The sequence below is a fragment of the Balaenoptera acutorostrata genome, chromosome 9 (genome assembly GCF_949987535.1).
Source record: "Balaenoptera acutorostrata chromosome 9, mBalAcu1.1, whole genome shotgun sequence".
In the NCBI taxonomy this organism is placed as follows: Eukaryota; Metazoa; Chordata; class Mammalia; order Artiodactyla; family Balaenopteridae; genus Balaenoptera; species Balaenoptera acutorostrata.
In genome coordinates this window covers 11203652-11230232 of record NC_080072.1, presented here as the reverse complement: position 1 = coordinate 11230232, position 26581 = coordinate 11203652, and the positions used below count along the sequence as shown (strand labels likewise).

The following is a 26581-nucleotide window of genomic DNA, read 5'->3' as shown; positions in this document are numbered from 1 at the left end:
TTCCTTCAAAGACAGTTTCATATGTTTTCCTTCAACCTTAAGTCAGTCAGTCTTTTCATGAAAGATAAGAAAAATGTTCAAAACTGGCAACCTCTGAACTTATCAACTCTCCCCTTCTATTGCAGTCACTGGTTTCAGACTCCAATATTCAGTTCTGAACATAGTAAAGTGAAATCTTTACTGTCAAGGAAAAAAAACCATAGGGTGAGTAGAGATTTATAAGACTGGCAAGTATAGGGTCTTCCTCATATGAATACCAAGTAAGGTGTGAGACAAGTACAAGAGAGAGAATTCAATATAACCCTTCTTTTATATAACTCTACCACTGAATTGTATGCCATTCAGACTCCAGTGGGGATTTGACCTTACCTGTTCTTACTTGCCCCGAATACTTTTTTTGATCATAAAATCCCTGACTGGGCACATTAAATGTTGGCCTTTGTAGGCATCGTTACCCAGTGTTCTCTCAAGTGGGCATGGCCACACCTCACGCAGTATCTGTACTGTATCAAGAACCACTGTTGAGCAGGTGGGGATGTGGTTAAGCTGCTAATCCTTTCAGTCTTGCTAGAGGGCCCATCACATGAGACACAGGAGCTTTGAAAGGAAAAACGGAGAGAATTAAAAAGTAATACAGAGGCTTAAGATATCATTCCTGAGATTGAACTTTGGGCCCAGGTGTAAATGGGCCTTGCTTTCACAGCTATGACTTTTTGTTTTAAGAATAACACATTAGGGCTTCCCTCATGGCACAGTGGTTAAAAATCCGCCTGCAGGGGACACGGGTTCGAGCCTTGGTCTGGGAAGTTCCCACATGCCATGGAGCAACTAAGCCCATGAGCCACAACAACTGAGCCTGCGCTCTGGAGCCCGCGAGCCACAACTACTGAGCCCATGTGCTGCAACTACTGAAGCCCGTGCTCCTGGAGCCTGTGCTCTGCAACAAGAGAAGCCACCGCAATGAGAAGCCTGTACACCGCAACGCTCACTGCAACTAGAGAAAGCCCGCGCACAGCAATGAAGACCCAAGGCAGCCAAAAATTTAAAAATAAAATAAAAAAATAAAAAATAAAGTAAAAAAAGAATAACACATTATCCTGTTCTGTTCAACACCCTCCGCCCCTCACCAAATCCTCGCTGTGGGCTAATAAATTATGGACCCAGAGACTGTTCTCTGTTAAGAAAAACCATTTCAAGAAGATATGAACAGGAATTTTTTCTTGAAAACAGTAATAGGTGTAAGGCAAGATTTTCCTAGCATCTCTCAAAGTTTATTAATAGGTTTCCAAAGAGCTAATAAAGTCCTATTCCTTTTACTCAAAAGACTACATCAGTCAGGTGGGAAGCTGAGAGACAAGAGCTTACTAACAAACAAAGAATGGCAGAGGATAGTGATGTAAAACAGTGGTTTTCGAGTCATTCTACCTACAATTAAATCTAGGGCTTTCCAGCTGTGTGACATTAGCAACTCATTTAACGTGCCTGTGACCAATTTTCTCAAAGATTAAATAGGGGCGATATTAGTGACTCATGCCTAGGGTTGATAATGACGATTAAAATGCCTGAACTTCTTGTAAACTTGTGGTTGGCACATAGTAAACGTTCAGTAAATGAGATTACTGTCATTAGCAAGGGCCAAGCAGCATTTTTTGCTCAAAAGCTGTTGCCTGAAAGAATCTGTGCTTAGCAAACTTTCTACTTCTGTGTAATTCCAATTGGCTTCTAAGAAATTGTATACTTACTGCTCAAACTATAGAATTTTCTTTTTCTTTTTAAAAATGGGCTGTTGGGTGCTATTTTTCTTTCAATTTTTTAAGTTTCCAGAGAAGAAAGGCATCTGAGGGTAAATTTGGGAGAAAGAACTGATCATGCTTAGTTCAGGCCCACTGCAGTTTTCTTCGTGGAGTTAGACTGTCTTCAGAGGGTCACATTCTGGTCTGCTCTGCAGCCAGGAGGCCAGCTTACCGGAAAGAATCTTTGCAGGCAAGGGGGAGACCTACAATTTTCCAGTTCTTTTTTCCCCTGGGTCAGCAAACATTTCAGGGTAGGACTTGTAGGAGGTTTTCTAGTTGCAGATCTAAAGCTTCATTTGCCAACTGGCTTTATTAGAAATAAAACTACATTCTGATTTACATCTTCTATATCCTATGACTTATTACTTAACTGATTTCAAATTCAGAGGGGAAATTAGATTATTATTTATTTGACTTCCCAAATTCCAACTCCTCTGCACAGCTCAGAGCCTCTTGAATTACAGAAGAGTGAAAGCCTGTCGATCTGTACGCCTAAGAAACCTTCCTTTTTCTTTTGTGTGTCAAGTGTTGGTGTTCTGAATTAGGTTGAGCAGCGTGTCCTCATCATCTACAGGAGAGAAGGTAGAAAGAATCAAAGATCTAGAATTAAGAAGCAAGATTCATTTCTAGCTTTGTAATATGTGTAACTCACTTGTCCTGAGTCTTGACCTCTGAACAGTGAGCTGCTGCCGAGATTAAATAACATTGGTAGACACACTGTTGAGCTAAGAAGCTATATAAAAACAATCATGATTGTCAAAGTCTCTGAATAAATGGTGATAAATTTCAGCAAAAAGCTATTAGTATTTAAAGAAGGAGCCAAATGATGTTTTGGACTAACCTGGGAACCATACACTCCAAATGAAGTTCAGCAGAAATTAATTGATTCTTTGGTTTATAGGTAAGCCAGGAATGAATGACAGCTCCATCATAGAAAACCTGGTGGGAGAAAAAGACCTTTGAAATTTGTGTTCATTGGTCACAACGTATTTTATTATATTCAAATTTAAAACTGGCTGTTCCAACGCCTCTAGAGATCATGATGTTTACCCCAATTAAGATAATTAAAGTGATCTTTGGCAAAGCAGTGGCATTTAACCTCAGGATAAAACAGAACAAAAACACATTGTATAAGATTTTGAATAGAATTGGCAATTGAGGGACATGACTGAAAGTCTTACGTTGGACTCCTCAAATCAAAATTTGAAGGAAAGAAAAATATTTCACAGCCTCTTCGGAGAAAAAGTGTTCCACAAGGAAAGGATTTTAAAAAAGACAATTATCATGGGGTTTTGAAATAATTTATATAATCTCTAAATTAAAATATGATATTTTCTCTTTGATATGCTCACCAAATCCTTGAAAACATTAGCCCAAAAGGAAGACAGCGAGTTAGAAATTCTGCATGTGTGCTACCCAACTGAATTTTCTGAACATAAAATGGGTACTCCTCACAGGGAACATGTGAAATATGTTTGGTGATCAGTAAATGAGGTATAATACCCATAATCATATCATCCTGAATTTAATTCTATAACTTTGTATTTCCACCCAAATTTATTAGCCCTCCATTGTTTATACTATTGAGATTATACTATATATTTTATGTCTATCTTCTTTTTTACCACTTTTTTCCCCACTTCTTCCCTCCCACATGAGGTTCTCAAGTCCTTAAATTATTGTATAAATTTATTAGCTGCATAGTATCCTATAACATGAATGAATCATATGTTTCCTGGGGTCTAAAGGATTTATCTGGTTCAGTGATTCAAATCAATGGGTAAGATGGAAAAAAGGCAATTTAAAAAATATGAAAAGGCCTCATTTGGATTGTAGAGCAATGAAGCCAGAGCTTAGGCTGTTTCAGCTGTCATGTTCCTAAGTGCCTCAGTGAAAGGCTGCTTAGAACACCAAGGTGGGAGAGAAGAAAGTGTGATGATTTTGTCTAGTGTGGCGATTTTCTCAACCTTGACCCTACTGGCATTTTAGGCTGAGTAATCCTCGTTGTGGAGGCACCTTTGGTTGTTCAGCGGCATCTCTGGCCCCTACTCACTAGATGTCAGCAGCAATTTCTATATCCTGCCTAATTGGACAACTAAAATTGTCTCCATACATTGCCAAATGGCCACCAGGAGGCAAAGTCTTCCTGGCTTGATAACTGCTGGTTTAGGCTGTTGCCAAGGGCTCTAGGAGTGACAGCTGCTTTTAACCACTAAAAGTGGCTCAACTGCCTTTGGCTCTCTCCATGGCAGGTGTGGCGGGAGCATATCTGAGTCACCAGATCTCACAGTAGGGATTAAGGGCTGCTGCAATGGTGTCTGCCGAACAAGCATAAATGGAGCTCTTAGACCACGATACTTATGGGCTGTGAAGAGACTACATTGAAAGAACTTCACACCAACCTGTCCAAATGATCCCTTCCATTGACCTGCAGGCCAAGTTCCTGGCAGAAAATATTTAGCCTCATGGTTAAAGCAGTGCAAATCGAGATAAACTGGATATGCTATTATACTTACATTTGGTGTGATAGAAACCTCCTATATCAAAATCTTCCTAGAACTTTCCTTACGCTGATGTTGATACAACATGGGTACATTTTCAATAATCTTTTGTGAGATAAAGGCCAAGTAAAGTCTATTTCTAGTTCAAGACCCTCTCAGATCTTTCCTCCAAACTCCTCTGATAATTTTTTTTTTTAAAACATTGTTATAGGGACTTCCCTGGTGGCGCAGTGGTTAAGAATCCGCCTGCCAATGCAGGCGACTTGAGTTCGAGCCCTGGGCCGTGAAGATCCCACATGCCACGGAGCAACTGAGCCCGTGCATCACAAGTACTGAGCCCGTGATCTAGAGCCCGTGCTCTGCAACAAGAGAAGCCACCGCAATGAGAAGCCCCCATGCAGCAACGAAGACCCAACGCAACCAAAAATAAAAAATAAATAAATCAAATAAATTAATAAAAAAAATAAAAAAACAAAAAAACAAAAAAACATTGTTATATATTCTATAATTAGAGTTGTTAATCCCAGAATCATAGTGGAAAGCAAAACAAGACAAAGGGCTCATTAGAATAGGCATAAGCAAACCTAGCTCTGCTATGTATTAACCTTCTGAGTTTGGTTACATCGCTGGCATTTGTGTCTCAATTCCTTAATCTGCATATATGGGGATGACATTACTTCATAGGATTATGAGGATTAGAAAACGTGTGAAAATGCTGGATAATATGCTGTACACATTGTGGGTGTTCTACCCTAATAGACTGTAAGCTTCAGAAGAGAAAGGTCTTTGGGTGTCCTATTCACTCTCCATGTCCTACACATAGTAGGTGAATGAAAACAGAGAAAAGGTTTTTCATGTTCTTTCTGGGCTGCTGCTCAGGCTATCATAACAATGAGCAATACCAGTGGCACATTATAATAAGAATAAACAGGGACTTCCCTGGTGGCGCAGTGGTTGAGAGTCTGCCTGCCAATGCAGGGGACACGGGTTCGAGCCCTGGTCTGGGAAGATCCCACATGCCGCGGAGCAATTAGGCCCGTGAGCCACAATTACTGAGCCTGCGTGTCTGGAGCCTGTGCTCCGCAACAAGAGAGGCCGCGATAGTGAGAGGCCCGGGCACCGCGATGAGGAGTAGCCCCCGCTTGCCGCAACTAGAGAAAGCCCTCACACAGAAACGAAGACCCAACACAGCCATAAATAAATAAATAATAAATAAATAAAAATTTTTTAAAAAAAGAAAAGATAAACATCAAATAGAAATATTGGAAAATTATGTATATAGACAGTTCACATAGATGAGTGATACCCGTTTAAAAAACTTACTTATTAGAAATCAGAGCAGTGGAATTATTTTAAAATGTAGCATCATATGGTAGTTCTATTTTTAGTTTTTTGAGGAACCTCCATACTGTTTTCCACAGTGGCTGCACCAATTTACATTCCCACCAACAGTGTACTAGGGTTTCATTTTCTCCACATCCTTGCTAACATTTGTTATTCGTGGTCTTTTTGATAATAGCCATTCTGGTGTGTGTGAGGTGATATCTCATTGTAGTTTTGGTTTGCATTTTCCCTGAGATACAATAATTCCACTCCCGGGTGTATTTCCAAAGGAAATGAAAACACTAACTCAAAAAGATATATACGCCACAGTGTTCTCAGCAGTATTATTTACAATAGCCAAGATATGGAAGCAACCTAAGTGTCTATCAACAGATGAATGGATAAGGAAGATGTGGCATATTTCCACAGGAAATTTCCTAGAAACAATGATACCACCTCATTAGCAGTGACGCATCTAGTGCCCAGCTTTTGTTTTCTAAATATTATTTCACTTTTAGCCAAAGTTTATTGGAGAAATGTCTGATTATGAAGAAATGTCTCTGCCAAATTTGGGAGAAAGAATAATAATGGTAATGGATGATAATGCATTGAATTAAAAAAAAAAATCTGTAAGTCCATAATAGTACATGTGAAACAAAATGATATGATGGCTATAGCTAAGGGAAAACTCTTCCTTACAAAGGAACATTGATATATGTTGATGATTTTCATTTACACGTGAAAAACCAGTTTTCCAGCCACCACTGTGATAATTGATTCTGGGAAAGATCATCAATGGATTCTAAAAATATTGGGTGCAAGTTTGGGGGAAATAGGTATACACACAACTTCAGAGTCACCTCCTAATTATTTATTAATTACAAAATGTAAAACACATTTTTACAATGCAGAGATTGGGTAGAAACTGGTACCTTAAGCAAAGGCTCAAACTTAACGTCCATTAGTATAATGGGACAAACTTACATCATGGACCTTCTGTTACATAAGCTGCATTAAGAAGGAGAACCAATATAGTTTTCTTGCAATAAAGTGTTTAACCTGTATGTAATCATAAGGAAGCAATCAGCAAGATCCAAACTGAATACATTATGCAAAATAGCCCTTAGGGAAACAGATTAAAGGAGACTAAAGAGAAATGGCAACTAACTGCACTGTTTGATGCTTGATTGGATCTTGGCTAGAAAAAAACTATAAAGGACAGTGGAAAGTTGGGGAAATGTGAGTGTGGAATGCATATTAGACAGTAGTATCAATATTTAATTTCTTGACTGTAATAATTATGTTGTGTTATGTAGCTGAGTATCCTTGTTCTTAGGCGATTCAGGCTCAAGTATTTAAGAATGAATGTCATGGTATCTGTACCATACTTGCAAATGTTCAGAAGAATTATATATGTAAATATACAAAATCATACACACAGGATATGAGAGCAAATACAGCAAAATATTAACAATTGGTGAATCTAAGTAAATGGTATATTCGTATTCATTGTAAATGCTTTCAACTTTTCTGCAGGTTTGAAACTTGAAAAAAAAATGGTGGGGGAAGTGTTAACAGCACAGAGGCCCTCATCTCCTCAGAAAAGCAGGTTAGTCACCACCCTAACAAATAAAATCTGAATTCACTGCCAAATAAGCACCCTGTGAGTTCATTCAAGGAGTTACCAGAAAGGTTACAAGGCATAGTCACATTTGTCAGTCTTCATTTACATAACAAAACCAAGATAGGCTTCTTAGAAAACAATCTCATTTGGAACAAATCAAACAGAAACTTGGCACATGTGCAGACATGAAAGTGGCTGGTAGCAGTGAATGACATCACAAAAGTTTAGGAAAATGGGTACATACAACTGATACTTTGAAACAAATGGGAAAGTAATTATTCTATAAATTGTTTAATATAAATAAAAGTGGATATACAGACACCTGTGTTATCGAATATGCCCACAGATGCCTCCACAGATGCAGAGAAGACTTGGTTCTTTGGACATTGTTTACCTGCACTTTTCATTTAATCAGAACCTGCGATCTCCAGTAATACAATGATTAGGAGAAAATACAGCACTCTCGAGGAAAGAACCATTCAAGCTGCATTAAGTGATGTGTCAGCTGCGTGTGGCAAGTCTATTGCATTTTCCTGTTTACTTAATGGGCCTTACTCTGCATCAGAGGAGATGAGGGCCTCTGTGCTGTTAGCAAACGTTCCTCCTTATTTCTTTGATTTGGTCTGCATGGGGTCTATTACCAGGTATGAATAAGAGAGAATACAGAAGAGCAGTTGTGATTTAAGTGGTATGATGGCCTTTTAAAAAATGGTGTAAGTAGTTCCCTTCATGGCTTTCCGAAATGGGCTTTACCCTGATTGTAAACTGGTAGCTAGTTCTACGTGTTTCCAATCAGATTCATGGTTTTATCATTGTGTGGATGCCATCTTGACCTTCCCTTCTGACCAGCTAACATGCTGATCCCAATATATTATTTTCATATTTTATGAACAAGTCAGAGGCATCTTAAATTTTGGTAGATTCTCTTTTGTCATCATCTTTCTCCTAATACTCAGTCCCATGCTTGTCATACGATGTATGTTACTGAATTTAACCAAACTAGGAATTAGTTGCTTAGGTGGGAGAGATTTCTGGGCTTCAGGACTGAGAAGACATTGGCTTTCTTAACTCTGGTTATGGTGATTGAAGGTTGGAACAAATAGTAAAGGGAATGAACAGCTGCATTTGATTGGATTCTGATGACTTTGCCTCCACACACACTCAGGCTCTGTACAGATTGCGATTTCTCTGCCATTTATTTGCCGAATTTGTTTGAGTGAGATACTTGAGGTTTCTGTGCCTAAGCTGAACCAACTGCTAACATCCCTCTCTCACAGGGATACAGTGAGGCTGGAATAAGATAATTCATTTAAAGCATTTGAACAGTGCCAGTCTACTGAACACCCTCCAAAGTAAGTTGTTTTCACAATTATTTTTATCTATTTAAGAAGGAACCTTAGTTTGCTCCAGTATGCCAACCTTCTACTATTGGAGTTAATATTGATTAATATCACCATTGGTGCATTTTCTCCACCTGGGTTGACCAAAAAGTTTGTTCGGGTTTTTCCGTAAGCCTAACGAACCTTTTGGCCAACTCGATAGAATGTTTTAATTCTGCAAAGAACATCAGTGAATGTGTTCAAGATGCCTTTTTTCCCCCTAGGAATCTATAGAGAGATTGCACCTTTTTTTTTTTTTTTTTTAAAGTTTTACTTGATTTTATTTATTTATTTATTTATTTATTTATTTTTGGCTGTGTTGGGTCTTCGGTTCGTGCGAGGGCTTTCTCCAGTTGCGGCAAGCGGGGGCCACTCTTCATCGCGGTGCGGGGACCGCTCTTCATCGCGGTGCGCGGGCCTTTCTCTATCGCGGCCCCTCCCGTCTCGGGGCACAGGCTCCAGACGCGCAGGCTCAGCAATTGTGGCTCACGGGCCCAGCTGCTCCGTGGCATGTGGGATCTTCCCAGACCAGGGCTCGAACCCGTGTCCCCTGCATTAGCAGGCAGATTCTCAACCACTGCGCCACCAGGGAAGCCCGAGATTGCACCTTTGACATCGCTAAAACCAGTGCTATAGCCTCATTCCCCAGGCTTTCACATCATCTTGACTGATTACAACTGAAAGCTAAGGACTTCCTCCTCCTGATAATCCTCAGAGCTGCATAACTGTGGATACACTTGAACAAATCTTAAATCATGTGTGCTCATTTTCCATAAGCAAATTTAGCTGCTCCAGAGGGTGAGTCAATATATCAATAATATGCTCCCAACCCTATCTGTCATATTTGTGTTTATTTGATATTTTTCTCCTATTCAGGTTTTAACTGCTCTATTATATGCCTCCTCCCCCTGGCCCCTAATACATAGACCAGCTTCTTTACTATTACTCTATAAGACCTAACACCAAGTCCTAGGTGATTCCTTTCTCTTCTCTTTCCTTCCTCACAATTAGTCCAAATGCCAATAGATAGGTTTGAGCAAGGTAGGCCTCTGTGCCAGGGGTTTGAAGTAACTTTTGTGACCCCACATTGGGGGTTGAAGCTCCACTGGTATTAGGATAGTGTTCACACAAGGGTATGGGTGAAGGGGCTTGGTTCAGGGTTTTAAAACTCAAGCCACTTCCTAGTTGAGTGAGAAGGACATTTGCTTGGAGGAGCAACATAACCTTGGGTTTCAGAGCACTGGTGGGGTGTGAAGAGGTTATCCACGTGGGGAGGGATGGTCACAGCATGGGGGCAGTGTTGGGGCCTGAGTGAGGGGAGTATGGTTTATACATGGTGGGGATGGGGCGTGATAGTAGATTGTTTCATACAGAGATTTTGATCTGAAAATTTCATTTATTTTTTTGGGGGGGGGGTTTGTTAAAACTATCTTTATTGCCTAAAATGTTTTTGTCTTTTTTTGAAATAAAAATATCTTTTCACACATATTACATGACTACATCCTTATTGTAAAACATGCAAACAATGAAGAAATATACAGAACAAAATATAAAAATCACTCTTTTTTTTATGGAAGTAGAGTTGATTTACAGTGTTGTGTTAGTTTCTGGTGTACAGCAAAGTGATTCAGTTATACATGTATGTACATATTCTTTTTCATATTCTCTCCCCTTATGAATTATTAGAAGATATTGAATCTAGTTCCCTATGCTCTACAGTAGGACCTTGTTGTTTATCTATATTATATATAGTAGTTTGTATCTGCTAATCCCAAACTCCTAATTTATCCCTCCCCCAAACCCCCTTTCCCCTCTGGTACCCATAAGTTTGTTTTCTTTTTTTTTTTTTTTTTTTAATTTTATTTATTTATGGCTGTGTTGGGTCTTCGTTTCTGTGCGAGGGCTTTCTCTACTTGTGGCAAGTGGGGGCCACTCTTCATCGCGGTGCGCGGGCCTCTCTCTATCGCGGCCTCTCTTGTTGGGGAGCACAGGCTCCAGACGTGCAGGCTCAGTAATTGTGGCTCACGGGCCCAGTTGTTCCATGGCATGTGGGATCTTCTCAGGCCAGGGCTCGAACCCGTGTCCCCTGCATTGGCAGGCAGATTCTCAACCACTGCGCCACCAGGGAAGCCCTTCTTTTTTTTTTATAGGTCATTTTTTCCTTTATTATAATCCATTCAAGACGGCCCACCCATTTTCAATTAATAATACCAGAATCACAAGACAGGAGGTAACATTGTTTATATAGCAACTGGGCTGGGAATAAACTAACACAACATTGAAAATCAACTATACTTCAATTTTAAAAAGTTTTTAATTAAAACAAAATAAAAGGAATGACAAAATGCAATGCAAACTTCAAGGTGAGCTTTGGAATTACATGATGTTGCCATGAATTGGTGTGCCAAGCTTGTTAGTTTTCCCAGCCCACTTGCTACGTGAGTTTGTTTTCTGTGTCTGCGAGTCCGTTTCTGTTTCGTAAAGGAGTTCATTTGTGTCATGTTTTAGGTTCCACATGTAAGTGATAACATATGGTAAAAAATTACTCTTTACCTTCAAACTCCTCTATTTTTCTCCCCTAGATAAAACTCTCTCAACAGTTTGGTGTGAATTCTACAAATGCATCTATCTATCTATCTATCTATCTACACACATTCAAACATTCTGAAAAGCTCATTTATTAATGATAATGGAAGCCAGACTTCTCACTATTAGAGAAGGGAATTAAAAATATAGAAAAAAAGATAGAAAAAAACCTGAAATGAACCATATAGGTTTGAATTCAAATTGAAGATTTGAATTTGAACTCATGGTTTTCAAGTTATAGAAACAGATATAGAAATGATGTAAATCTAAGCATGCACATACCTTGCTCCTTCATCTGCTGCATATTTCTCTGTCTTCATATTTTGTTTAACTTACTGTGTTTGGGGTCTCCTTTTCGCAGGCTGCAGGTTCGTAGTTCCTGTTGTTTTTGGTGGCTGCCCCCAGTGGCTGAGGTTGGTTCAGTGGGTTGTGTAGGCTTCCTGGTGGAGGGGACTGGTGCCTGTGCTCTGGTGGATGAGGCTGGATCTTGTCTTTCTGGTGGGCAGGGCCGCGTCCGGTGGCGTGTTTTGGGGTGTCTGTGAATTTAGTATGATTTTAGACAGCCTCTCTGCTAATGGGAGGGGCTGTGTTCCTATCTTGCTAGTTGTTTGGCATGGGGCACCCAGCGCTGGAGTCTGCTGGCCTTTGGGTGGAGCTGGGTCTTAGCGTTGAGATGGAGATCTCTGGGAGAACTCTCGCCGATTGATATTACGTGGAGCCGGGAGGTCTCTGGTGGTCCAATGTCCTGAACTCGCCTCTCCCACCCCAGAGGCTCAGGCCTGACACCCGGCCGGAGCACCAAGACCCTGTCAGCCACACGGCATAAGAAGTTCTTCATAAGATCCCCAAAGATGATTTCCCCTAGTCCTGTGATAACTTCACAGCCGCCTCCTGTTGCTACCGCGTGGAGCTCGAGTGTTGTGAGCGTTGGCTTCAAACGCCAGAGACGCCAATCATCCCCACCTGAGCAGGTGTCTCCCTAAGCATGCATATAAACATATGTCTGTTTTTGTAGTTTTATCCACAGACAGGCCATGGGAATAGTGACCCTCCATAACAATGATCACATCTAGCACCCACATCTCAGTTCCTAAATACCATGTTCTACTTAAACCAGGGCTCCATGGAGTAACAGCCATCACCAGGGCTGGGGCAGGAGAAGTACAAGTTAAACCGGGAACAACTTTCGGTGCCAAAAATTGGGAAAGTGCTCAAAGAATGCTGCAGAAATGTCAAAATTATATAGGCACTATTTCAAGGGGCTCCTCCTGGTCAAATCTGAAATAATTTGAGCATAAATATAAATAATGATAGTAATGAGTTATAATCTACATAATAAAATAGGAAATCACAAGTGTATACTAATATAAGCAAGTAAGTTGAAAGATTAATGAGGAACAGGATATTTACAGTTTCAGAATATCTCCCCATAAAATATAAATCAATTACAAAGTGAGAAAGAGGAACTTTACAGTGAAGAAGCCTGGAAGACAGTAACTTAATCAAGCGACCAAATTTGCATCATCAGTAATGGGAAAAATTGAAGTTGAGCACCACTTGATAGGATGCCATAAGAACCGGACACCACTGCTGTGATAATCCTGCAAACCTAATGTTGAAGAAATATCAAACACAAATTGAGTGCAATGTACAACATACAAATGACGAGGTCATGAAAAATCAAGGAAAGATTGAAGAAATGTTGGAGAATAAAGAGATATGACAGCTACATGCACCACAACATGTGAGTCTGAACTGGATTGTATTTTATTATTATTTTTTGCTATAAAGGCCATTAATGAGACAATTGGGGAAATTTGAAAGAGGTGTGAAGATTAGGGCCAGTAATATGTTAATATTAAGTTTTTGATTTTGATGATACTCAAACTTTTGGTGTCAGGACCTCTGACACCAAATAGTCTTTAAGATATTGAGAATTCCAAAGAAATTTGTTTATGTGGGTTTACTCTATGCAAATTACCATATTAAAAATTAAAGTAAAATTTAAAAATCTTTATTAAATAATTTAAATAGCTGCAATAAACCTGTCATGTGTTCACATAATAAGCATTTTATAAAAAATAATTATTTTCCAAAATAATGGAAGAGTAACATTGTTTTACATGTTTGCAAGTCTCCAGTCCAGTTTAATAGAAGACCACTAGATTCTCATATGTCCTTCTACATTAAGACTTTGTGATATGTTACTTTGGTTAAAGTATGTGGAAAAAACTTTGCCTCACACAAATATGTATTTGGAAAAGGGAGGAGTATTTTAATACTCTTCAGATAATTGTGGCTATTGTTTGATACCACTAATTCTCTACAAAAGGTAGTTCTTCAAGGTTAGTTGCAGTGTGGAAACAGAAAATATATCAATGAACATTTCATACTCAGTTATATTAAAATCCATTGATCTCTCTTGTATTTTGAATGAAACGTTTACACATGCATGCTTGTATCACAGTATGCATTGGTTATTTGGAAAATATTGGTTCACTCAGTTATGCAGAACTTCCAAATGTTAACATGTTTCATTTTGCAATACAAAAAAAAAAAAATCACAGTTGCACTCTGAATGTGGGGAATGCAAGTTTTCTAAAATTCTAAATTTTGCTTGTAAACTTGAATTTTATTATTGGATACAGAAACTGTCAGTTGTTTTCTTTGAAGTGCCAGCCAATATTTCATTCTGTTTCTAAAAATATCTGTCAAAAACCCAAGTGCAAATAGTCAATGTTTGTCTGACAGTCGTTCTTGCAGGTAAATATGATGTTCTATGAAAAAAGGTTGTGTTCAGCTCACAAATCAAACAATAAATTGCATAGTCGCCACGCTTTGATACACAGCAGAAGCGCTTCATTCATACTTTCCATTTTATCATGCAGAATATTAAAAAGACATGCACTCAAGAGTCAATCAACATTTAATAAAATGAATAATTTTTACTGCTTTGATTCTTAAGTGAAACTGGCTTCTACTGTGAGTGTGTGGTGAAGAATACAATGATGACTAACACAGCTTGGTGGCACTGCCTTTCTTGCTTAGGCAGTGGTGTTGACCCCCATTGTTTTTATACATCTGTGCAAAGGTCAACATGGTGAAAAGGGCATATTATGTCTTAGCATTATTATGAAAATAGTTTTGATCCTGTGGGCCCACAGCATCCAAGGACAACATATTGAGAATCATTGCAGTGGGAGAATGTCCTATTTGCAGGAAATATATTCTAAAATATTTAGGAATGAGGGAGTATCATATTAGCAAATTATTCCCAAAAATGTTCAGGAAAAAATAAGTTATGTATATTTGCAACATTTTTCTAAGTTAGAAATTGCTTAAAAATAAGATTTATATATTATCTCTGCCTTATCTCTAACCATTTTACATTAAAGTTACATTGAAATTCCATTATCCTTTCACAACAAAATTTGGAATTAAAATTGGAATTTCAGAAAAATGGACTTTGTTCATTCTGTGGCTTTGAGTAGTCCCAGGAACACTGTATAAAACCCTGGAATTAACTGTGTTCAAGTTTGAGGAAAATAGTCATGTGTTATATGTTTTTTTTGTACACTATTAATTTTGGCTAGACCGTTTACCTTTATCTCTTTTAATATTCAAAACAAACTTATAAGGTAGGTAGTATCATTATCTCCTTTTTACAGAGTATGAACGTGAGCCTTAACTTGTTTAACTTTCCCAAATTTACATAAACTGAGAGTGGAGAAATTAGTCTATGATTCTAATTAAGCTCTTAACTAGTAGACACAGGTGCCTTTTGGAAAAAAATATTAGATGCCTATATTGGAATGATTTGAAAGATAAATGTAAAGTTTATGAATTTTAGATGAAAGAAATGTTAATAGCATCAGGAGAAAGTTTTTAAAAAAAAGAAAATGAAAGACAAAATAATAATGTGGACTTATCTTTGTCTTTCTTCAGCTCTCTTTTGTCTTTGTAATTGATGACTGGGTTCTCCAGGCCTTCCAGATGCAGGAACTGTGTGAGTCCCCACTCTGGGGTTTCACTCTCCGTTAGAGGACGTGATGTTGGAAACGAAAGTCCTTTTTGTGACATGTAGGGAAGCCCTGTGCACGTTCTTATTTGAAAGCAGACTGTCACATTGAAACTATAATTCAGATGTCACTAAAAACAATGATAGGCCTTCAACTCAGATTCTTTGAAGTTTATTTACTGTGAGCCTTGATTTCCAAGTTCACTTTAAAACTAAAAATGTCATGATTGACATTTTAGAAAATACAAGAAAAACCTTTAGCTGGAACTTTTATTCCAACTATTAAAATGAATTTATGTTTATTATATATAAAATTATATATACATATGTATATAAAACACGAGGACAAATATATATATATATATATATATATATATATATATATATATATATATTTACCCTTATGATATTGTGTGTGTGTATATCTTGTGTTATAAGCAAATAATTTTAAGGCTTGACCCGACTAGAGCAACTAGAACAATTTATGGAAGAATTAACAGAGATGAATTTGTGGATTTTCTTGAGGTCAAGAAAGACGATTTTTCTTTAGGTCTCTGTCTCAGGGATGAAAGTCACTTTATCATCTCTGCTGCTGATTCTTCCACAGCCAAACCCATAGAAATTAAGAAATAATAGTCTTTTGATTTCAAATATGTATGATTTAGGTTATTCAGCATATTAGATGACACCTGAAAATTACCTAGTGAAAACAGTTTTCTATGCTTTAGCTTTTTTTGGAAGTGTGTGCCTTGCCAGCTTCTCAGATGATTTTAACAGGCCTCAGGCACACACAGTTACCAATTAGCACTTTTCACCTGATGGGCCTCTTTGACCATCAGGGTTTGGGTAATCAGGAGAGTCTCAGCTTTTAGTTGGTTGACACTGTGGAAACCACCCCATGGGTGATCTAACTAAGTAGCAAAATGAAGGCAGCTGAGCATGGGATGCCATATAAAATCACTTAAGCTGTTACCACTTCCTATTTCCCAAGAAGTCCTGTGCTGGGGGTCTGCTCACATGGAGGTCTCAATGACTTTAGAAATCTTGATTCTCCTTGCTGCCTTGATTTGGCCTTGCGCTGAGAACATCAACGGTAAATGAATTAGAGAATGCTTCCTTGGAGGGTTACTCAGAATGACGGCTTTCCATCTTTCCAAGCAGGCGCTCTACTCTCTATAGAGATCTGATCTTACCATTTGCTAGAAGAGAAATACTTTCAGGCCAACTGGACTTGAGTCTTTGAGGACACATTTTAACTTTCTGCCTAAATGTCTGAGATGTTTCTTTCTTCTATGTTATGATCTTCTATCTGAATCCTCATTTGCAGAGATTCTTCAGAAATAGTCCTCGGCTCTATGTTTTAGGCCTGCCCTTTTGAACTCACTGCCAATTACCAGTACTTGGTGGTATTGTAAGATATTTGATTGTATCTTTACTGACCTTCCTGCTTCCAGACCCTTTGTATTTCCCCTTGATGATACTGCTCTTTTGTTCTTTTTAAAATTCTATCTGACCTTCACTCATGTTAAATTCAGCAGTTTTGCAAAGCTAATAGGATAAAGCTAAATCAGTGTCTGGTCTGTCTATAAATTGATTCAAATATCTTTTCTATTATACCTGGAGTATTCTCCATTTTTTTGTGTTATCCAGATGCTTCCCAGCTTCAAGGCCAGACTAAATTTCAACTACTCTAAGGCAGCATTTTAATATTACTTTTTGTGTTCTCTAAGTTTTTTTAAAAGTCACTTGGATGTTCCTGTTTCCTTCTGCTTGAAGTGGGGTCTTTTTTGGGGAAATGATATGTGAATTTCTTTCCCATTTGGCCTATAAGCCCTTTCTGAACAAGGACCACATTTAGTTTCTGATCTTTCCATTTTACCTAAGATGACTCTTTCAGAATGCCTAGGTTACTGCAGCTCACCCTGTGGCAGTTAATTATTGGCATTTCAGTAATTTCAATCATTTAGTTCCACACATGTGGAGAAAGGGCAGTGACCTGTGAGTCGGAGAATTCCAGTTATCTGGGAGGGGTGAGTAGGGTGTTCAGGCCTGGCTATGGTACATGATGCTTGGGTGCAAGGAAGATTCTACCTCAGTGTATGCACAGCTATGCATGTTCCTCAGGCTTTTTCTCAAACAATTTCTCAACTACTTGAGACACAAGCTCAGAATGTCAAACTGAAACTTGACCCTAAAACTAGTATGAAAAAATAGTAGTGAAGCCAGAAGCATGGACTTCCTGTATGTCCATATCCACTTACCCTTTTGAATCTATCTTAATCCAATTGTTGGAACCTTTTTTCATTTAGGAAGGATTTCCCTGGTAATCTTTTTTTTTTTTTTTTTTTTTAAGTAAGACTCTCTCTTTTTTTAAAAAAATTAATTAATTAATTAATTAATCTTTATTTTTGGCTATGTTGGGTCTTCGTTTCTGTGCGAGGGTTTTCTCTAGTTGTGGCAAGCGGGGGCCACTGTTCATCGCGGTGCGCGGGCCTCTCACTATCGCGGCCTCTCTTGTTGCGGAGCACAGGCTCCAGACGCGCAGGCTCAGTAGTTGTGGCTCACGGGCCCAGTTGCTCCGTGGCATAGTGGGATCTTCCCAGACCAGGGCTCGAACCCGTGTCCCCTACATTGGCAGGCAGATTCTCAACCACTGCGCCACCAGGGAAGCCCTTCCCTGGTAATCTTATCTAGCTGATGTTAGAACAATATTTCGAACACATGGAGAGAGGTGATTTGGAGGTTACAATCACTGATGTAGAACACCTGCCTTCTCCAAAGCCTACTTTTTTCTTAAACATCTCCCTATATTTTCTTACTTTCTTGATGATTTATCCTTAAAAACCAAGAACTTCCAGGCTCAAATGGTGCTGGAGGTATCTCGCTCATTAATCATAGAAATATTTCTTCATGCTGGGAAGATTCAGATTTTCCAAAGTGTTTAAGAGAATCCTGGATGTCCTCCAAGGCCTACTAGGTCTCTATGACTGGTTTGGGAACTTTCCTCGTCAAGATTTGGATGACTAGCTATTTTTGTTGTGTGATCTTATTTTATTACTTTGCAATGGCTATGTAAATGAGCACTGTCACATAGAAAAGAAGATAGTAAATGACAATTAGCCCCTCTGACACATTACTAGCTTACTCAGAGTCATGTTAGGCTTATTTGCGAGAAGTATGAGATACTAAAATATTGATGGCAGATGGTCATTTTTTTTAAGTTTTTTAAAAAATAATTTTAAAAGGTTACACTCCATTTATAGTTATTACAAAATGTTGGCTATATTCCCCATATTGTACAATACATCCTTGTAGCCTATCTTACACCCAATAGTTTGTACCTTCCACTTGCTCACCCCTATATGCCCCCTCCCCACCAGTAACCACTAACTTGTTCTCTATATCTGTGGGTCTGCTTCTTTTTTGTTATACTCACTAGTTCATTGTATTTTTTAGCTTCCACGTAAGTGATATCATACAGTATTTGTCTTTCTCTGTCTGACTTATCTCACTTAGCATAGTGCCCTCCAAGTCCATCCATGTTGCTGCAAATGGCAAGATTTCATTCTTTTTTCTGGCTGAGTGGTGTTCTATTGTATATATATATACACCACATCTTCTATATCCATTCATCTGCTGATGGATGCTTAGGTTGCTTCCATATCTTGGCAATTGTAAATAATGCTACTGTGAACATTGAGGTGCATGTAGCTTTTCATATTCGTGTCTTTGCTTTTTTCAGCTACATATATCAGATGGTCATTTTTAAAGACACTTGTTTATTTCTTCCAATGACTACCTGTTGTCAATTCCTAAACTAAGATTCATCTACAGGGAAAGAATTTAATGAGTTCTTGCTGTGGAAAAATTATCTGATTCTTAGCATTTCTATAGTTACCATAGAGGAAGAGTTTACTAAGTAAATCTGTGAAGAGTATGCGGTCGAGGTCAATTATGATTATGATTTGTGTCTTACAGCACATGTACCAATAATTAATTTTTAGATGATATATAAACTCCAATTATAATGTTTGGCACATAATGTATTATCAAGATTGGCATCAGTGACAAGTCATCTAAATTGCATTAGGAAGAAAATCTTGCCTCCTAATAATTTTTCTGACCACATACTCATTCACCAGATATCCTCTAAATGCAGCTGTTAAGTAAGGCTTTAGACTTGGAACCCCTTACCAATTTACTCATCACTTTATATTCTTCCTGTAGGAGATAATAGCTAGTTATCATACCTGAGTCAAACTCCTATTGCTGTTTGCTGTTTCATTTTTTCCTTCTGCCTTTAAAGACATGCTGGTGGGGGACTGGAGGCATTGATCAGACTTCGGCAGTGACCGAATTACTTATTTGTGGAACAAGAGGATACTACCTTTGTTTACTTTCTGGGTTTTGTTAGGTTCCAAAGAGAATTGATGTGCAAATGCTTTGATTGTGGCTATATTCAGAACATATGTAGTAACTAAGGAGACCAACGAGAGTCTAGGAAATTTGTCTTAAACATCACCCCAACCCATTGTAGCTTAAGTTCCAGTTACCCGGTAGAATTGCCCCCTGGAGTGAACTTAACCATTTCAGCCTGGTTTACATCTTGGTCTGAGGCTCCAAGTACAATCAGTCTAATTGGCAGAACTTATATTCAAGCTGACTGTAAATCTTCGCTTTTGGTGGCCTTCACTGACTCATGAATATATTGTATTGCAGTCTACCAGCTTCTGTTAAGCTAATAAAGGTGTGTCTGCAGAATTCAAACCTCTCCGGCCAGCAGCAAGAACTCTGTCTTCCTAAAGGTGGGCTTACCAGTCAGGCTTTCACTTTCCTGCCCTTCCTTTCTTAAAATAGAAATTCTGCAATTTCTGTTCATCTAGAAGTCCTGCGTGCAGGTACTACTATTGGCAAGGGCTGTGATTCAAATATATATATGTATCTGTGTTCTGCTTTACTGGGAATATAAAGAAAACTAAGAAATAAAATCCATGTTCGAAATATTTATTCTAGCTTTGATGATAGGTTGTATTACAGTTGCTTATATTAATGTCAAAATAAGAAGATAAGATTTAAACCCTGTTACTCTAGCTTTTGTAAAACACGAGGAGGCTGTATCAGATGAGGTCAAGAGTCATGTTTTGGGGCTTCCCTGGTGGCGCAGTGGTTGAGAGTCTGCCTGCTAATGCAGGGGGACACGGGTTCGAGCCCTGGTCTGGGAGGATCCCACATGCCGCGGAGCGGCTAAGCCCGTGAGCCACAACTACTGAGCCTGCGCGTCTGGAGCCTGTGCTCCGCAATAAGAGAGGCCGTGATAGTGAGAGGCCCGCGCACCGTGATGAAGAGTGGCCCCCGCTCGCCGCAACTAGAGAAAGCCCTCGCACAGAAACGAAGACCCAACACAGCAAAAAAAAAAAAAAAAAAAAAAAAAAGAGTCATGTTTTGGGTTATGATTCTAATACCTTAATAAATATAGGATATATACTGGATATCTAAGAATAGTCTGTTTGCTTGGAAAAAAAGCTTTTTAAAAGTGTTTATTTCTCATTTGTGTCAATAGATATATAAGGTGTGCATTGTGACTTGCTTCTTTCTCACAATTGTTTTTAGATTTATATGTTTATAGGTATAACTATAATTTACTTTCCATGTTGTATGGAATTTGATTATATAAATGCATTACAATTTATTTCATGATTCTTCTGTTGGTGATTTGGCCTGGAGTATTTTGTTCATTCATTTTTTTTTAAACAATATGTTTCACTTACATTTGAATATTTGTTCATTTACATTATTATTGTTAGTATACTTGTAATTTATTTATTTAAATTTTATTTATTTTTGGCTGCGTTGGGTCTTCATTGCTGTGTGCAAGCCCTCTCTAGCTGCGGCGAGCAGGGGCTACTTTTTGCTGCGGTGCATGGGCTTCTCATTGCTGTGGCTTCTCTTGTTGCGGAGCACGGGCTCTAGGCATGCGGGCTTCAGTTGTTGTGGCTTGCTGGCTCTAGAGCGCAGGCTCAGTACTTGTGGCACATGGGCTCAGTTGCTCCGCCGCATGTGGGATCCTCCTGGACCAGGGCTCGAACCTGTGTCCCCTGCATTGGCAGTGGATTCTTAACCACTGCACCACCAGGGAAGTCCTATACTTTGTAATTTATTGCAACCATCTTACTGCTTTTGTCTTTTTTGGTTTGTTTTTTGTTGTTTTGTCTTTTTATCTTTTCCTTTTTTGCCTCCTTCTATGTTGTTTGAAATTTGCGTATTTTTGTCCTTCATTCTATTTTGTTCTTCTCCAATTTGGAAGTTTTACCATCTAGTTTATTAGGTCCCACCCCCCCACCCTGACTACTTATCATGCACCTTTAAATACTAAAGTTAATAAATCTTTACTTTCCTTCTGAACAATAGAAGGACCTATGAAATTTAACTCTGGTCATCCCCTGAGAACCTCTGGTTAATGATTGTCTAGCACACTAAGTCAGAATCTAGTACACTTTTACTTCATTTCCAAAGGGAAAATGACTCAATTAGAAATAGTGATTATTATGACTTGCTGAAGATCTCAACGTAGAGGATAGAATGGGTTTTACATTAAAATTTTCATAAAACTTCCATCCCAGACAGTAGATTTTCTCTCTTCAGACTATTTCCTCTTGTGGCTATGATTGTTTCTGGTTCTGGTTGCTCTAGATATGGATTCTACCATACCAACCTTCCTCCTTTTCCCTCTTTGAAAAGTGTTACAGAGAATACATCACTCCTCTTCTAATGTACTGCAGTTTACTTCTGTCCCTTATGTGTAGTCCTAACTATATCATCCTCTTTGGAATCTAATTTCTTTAAGAGGAGGCAGGGGGCTAAAAGATAATGATGTTCTTGTGTATTGAATTTTTTCCCTGTGAAATAACTGAAATTTACTTATTTGAGGCTATAATTACTTATTTGAGGCAGATATTTTGGAAAGTAGTGGTAATACGAAAACTCTCTATATGCTGTTCTTTAAGCTGTGATAACCTCTGCCAGAGAAAGGAACATCTTTTATTTATCACAAAGGGCGTAGCTGGATGTTCTTTGAGCTCCCCCTTAAGATAAATATACATCTGACATTTTCTCATATGATTCTTTCTGCAGTGAAAATAAGTTGTTCTATGGACTGGTTGATGGTCTCTGTAAGCCCATGTGCATACAGCAGCAATTTGTATATATTTGCTGATGAATTATATCTGGGATCGGGTTGCCCTGTGACTCGGATACAAACATATGCCTATGATTTTATATACCCTGTGCATGACTGTGGGATCAGGACAAAGGTAAGAATAATGATTATCTGTTAAAAAAACAAAAACAAAAAACAAACCTAGATATTTTTTCACAATTTTATGCCGGGTGCTAAAATTATTGTCCTGCTTTTTTTTGTTGTTTAAGAACAAATTTTGCTTCTAGTTAGAGTAATTTATGGATAGACGACAATACAGTTCCGTACTTGGTCACTGAATATTGAGTCCTCTTTGTGCATAAGACTTAAAGCACAGATTTCCAGACTGGTTAGTGAACTGATTTGAAGTTGTCTTTAGGCTTCTATTGTATTTCACTAAAGCTCAGGAGATAGTTTTAAATTCCATTCAGTGTTCCTAATGTGAGAGGTCACCAATTCTGGGAAGGTATTTCATATTCAACAATAGGTCATTTGAATTTACCCATGCTCTTGGAGGATGTGTGTCTCTATGGGGACTAGATTTTTACTGGAATAAAATCTCTGTCAGTTATTTTGCCAGGCACAAATCTTAAACCTGTGTTGTTATCTTGGGGTGTTATCTTTTCATAGATTCCCAAATTTAAACAATTTATAGTCATACTATAAAAGTATTTGGGGTCAATGCCTATTTAAAACTGTCACCTATGAATTAGATGTTGTCTTTATTTTAGAAATGAGGGAGCTAGAACTTCAGAAGGTGCTTTAATAATTTGCCCAGGGATGCACAACCAGTTGGTGGTAGTTTAGATGCCAAAACAGGAGGATTCCCCTCCAAAGCTTATGTTTTAAACCACTCTGTTACTTGATCTCCAAATCATCTTTCTCAGAAGAACTATTGAAAACCTTTTGTTAATGCATGATAAAGATAGCTCTGAGTAACAGTTTCAGTTTGCTCCTATGTACTGTTAAGATTTTTTTCCGGGTACTTTAAGTTCACTCTTACAGGTAATATTCCTCTTGTGTCCCAGTGGGTTGTCAGACTTTCGTATGTACCTGAAAGTGACAGTAGCCATTTCTGAGACCTTGGACGTTTTCTACTTCCTATTCAAATGTGTACATGGGCCCCTTTGTTACTAGAAATATCTTATACTTAACCTTTTTGCTCTCCTAGGTTGTTTCGGAGGATACTCTCCTTTTTCAAACAGAGGTGTACTTTAACCCTAGGAATATACATTGTGACCATCAGAAAATCCCTTTGGAATGTTCTGCCCCTAGGTGAGTCCAATAGACCATACTCCTTTTGAATATGTTAGTTTCACCTTTACTTACCATGTGCTTCTGCAGAAGCGTAGGTTTTAGAGACTATAACATGACTCGCTCATAAGCGTATGTCCAAATGAACACCAAATTAGCATTTAAAAATATTTTGAGTACTTTTTTATTTTCAATTTTAAATTTTAAAATATTCATTTTAGAATAAAAACATTATATAATCTTGTGTAACTAGGTTATTTTACAGTAACTGAACTTTAAAGCAAATCCTCAGTCACCTTAGTAAGTGGAAGAATCAAACATGATATTATCTTTCAGTGTTTTCTCCTTCGTAATACTCTTCTTCTAACCTATTTTATGGTTCAATTCCATGTTAGGAGAGTAAATGACTAAAAAGTTAAGAGAAAACCAATTCTTCATTTTAATACTAACTCATGGACATACATGAAAGGAAAGGCTTATCAGCCTATCATTAAATGCAGTTTGTTTGCAGTTCTGTGGAACCGAGAGGCTGAATCCCAAAAGGACTCCACATGAACTTTGAGACCAAGTGGAATAGTATATCCCGATACACTTTTACCATGCCACTGAAATATTTACCCTGAGTGTTATAAATCTGAGTGAAAAATCTGAGAAACCACCTGAAAACCACAAGGAAAAATTTTATCCTTGTTTAATATATGGAAATAGCTGACATGAAAAAAGAATTTTGAGCTCAGAGCAAATGTGCAATATCTTTTAACATCATCAGAGTCCCTTTTTGGGAGGTGAGGGAGAATTGGTATTTTTAATTGTTGTAAAATATACATAAGATAAAATTTACCATTTTTAAGGGAATAATTCAGTGGCATTAAGTACAACCACCTTGTTGAATACTCTTGATCTTCCCTTTAACTTATTTTAAGGAAAGACCAAGGCTGAGAGATTCAGTGATATTCTGGGGAGTAGCTGACCCCTAAATAGAAATTAACAGTTGATTCTGTGTACACACACAGACACACACACATACAGACATACTCACACACTCACACACACAAACACATACACATACAGAGATACACACACAGACACACACACATACACACACATACTCACTCACTCACTCACTTACACGTACACTTTCATTCCTATATATTGGCCAGTGCTTAGAGTAATGTAAAAAGTTCTAACCTAATCCCCTCGGGCTATTGCTTCTCCATAGGCTACCAGATTAATAGTGGTGACAAAGGCATTTCTATTTTGATTGTAAAATTATTATATTGTTTGCAGTTATCTTTCTTAAAAATGAAGACTAGGCCAACAAAGGTATATGATTAGGTTTTTGGTGCATGAGCTTTACTGCTGTACACACACACACATAACACACAGACAACACACACACACCACACCTCTGTCACCAGTATACTGGGTCACATTAAGCTTTTGACAACTTTTACTGTTCTTAGGATCCATTTGTCTAAGTCTGTTTTACTGGGTGCTTTGGTACTCCACTAAGACAAGTATTACAAATCATCTATTATCCAGAGGGTGCAGGTACCCCTAAATAACCATATTGAAAATGATCATGATGTTAAACAGTGGTTAAAAAAAAAAAAAAAAAGCTTGGCCCCAAATTTAGATTCAGAAAGACCTGGTACCAAGTATGCCAACCCTATCTGCTTTTTGTTTCTCTTCTCTTTAGGAAATCAGTGTGGCTTACACCAGTTTCTACAGATAATGAAATAAAATTGGATCCCAGTCCCTTTATTGCTGATTTTGAGACAACACCAGAAGAGTTAGGATTATTAAATTCTAGTCAAACTGACTCCATACTTAAGGAGAAATTGAAACTTGGAAATTGGGCTCATGAATTTTGTTGGAAAAACAATGCTTTTATACAAAAATAATTGCTATAAACCTTTCCTTAGGTATCTGATGCCTAAAACCCCTAATTCAGTGAAGTTCCTGATTCAGTGAAGGTGAATTTTTAGATACTTTTATTTATTAGGGATATGTCTTATTAATTTAATGTTGACTATCAGATAATCCTATTACCCATTAAATTTTATTTTTAGTTCTGTAGAGTAGATTCAGAAATAGGTCTTCAATGACAACAGGATTTAATTGATATAAACCTCCAATAAATATTTTCTAAATACATTTTTTTGAAGAATAAAAAAATAGAGATAGGTATGAAAATGTGCCAGAGACTAAAATTTAACATACTAACTCCCAGGGAAGCCAAAGTCCTTTTTTTTTGTTTTGTTTTGTTTTGTTTTTTGGTTTGTATCTTAAACACAACAACTTACAGCTGTTATCTGTTATAAACTAAAATTTCCTATTTGGTATTATTATTTTTTTTTTTTAAATTTATTTATTTATTTATCTAAGGCTGTGTTGGGTCTTCGTTCCTGCGCGAGGGCCCTCTCCAGCTGCGGCAAGCGGTGGCCACTCTTCATCGCGGTGCGCGGGGCCTCCCACTATCGCGGCCTCTCTTGTTGCGGAGCACAGGCTCCAGACGCGCAGGTTCAGCAATCGCGGCTCACGGGCCCAGCTGCTCCGTGGCACGTGGGATCCTCCCAGACCAGGGCTCGAACCCGTGTCCCCCGCATTGGCAGGCAGACCTTCAACCACTGCGCCACCAGAGAAGCCCCAAAGTCCTTTTATATGAAGATAGTTTAACTTGTGTGGGCTTTCCTAATTAATTAGTAAAGTTGAGTCTTAAAAGTAATTGAATATACTTCATATTTGCTTATTAAAGAAGGAAATTAGATTTATAGTCTAGAATCTAAGTAACCACTTCCTTAACTGGAATTAGAGGTCAGGTTTTCCTTTATCTCTGATATTATTCTTCCACACTTGAAATAATTGACTGAAGAGGTCGACATGGAATCATCCTGCCACTTTGGAG

At 38.2% G+C, this 26581-nt stretch overlaps 1 protein-coding gene across 1 annotated transcript; it reads left to right on the top strand.

The window, feature by feature from the left end:
• Positions 1–16253: 16253 nt before the first annotated feature.
• LOC103009599 (oocyte-secreted protein 2) lies at positions 16254–25577 on the top strand. The gene is made up of 4 exons (XM_007196538.2): positions 16254–16317; positions 22356–22534; positions 23591–23694; positions 25373–25577. Exons 1-4 carry the CDS (start codon positions 16254–16256, stop codon positions 25575–25577), a joined length of 552 nt encoding a protein of 183 aa, XP_007196600.2.
• Positions 25578–26581: the final 1004 nt, after the last annotated feature.

Coding starts and splice junctions, on each gene's coding strand:
- LOC103009599 (XM_007196538.2), top strand. CDS start 16,254: ATGACTTTAGAAATCTTGATTCTCCTTGCTGCCTTGATTTGGCCTTGC. Junction 16,318..22,355: donor TTGCGCTGAGAACATCAACG/GTAAATGAATTA, acceptor TTCTTTCTGCAG/TGAAAATAAGTTGTTCTATG. Junction 22,535..23,590: donor ACTGTGGGATCAGGACAAAG/GTAAGAATAATG, acceptor TTGCTCTCCTAG/GTTGTTTCGGAGGATACTCT.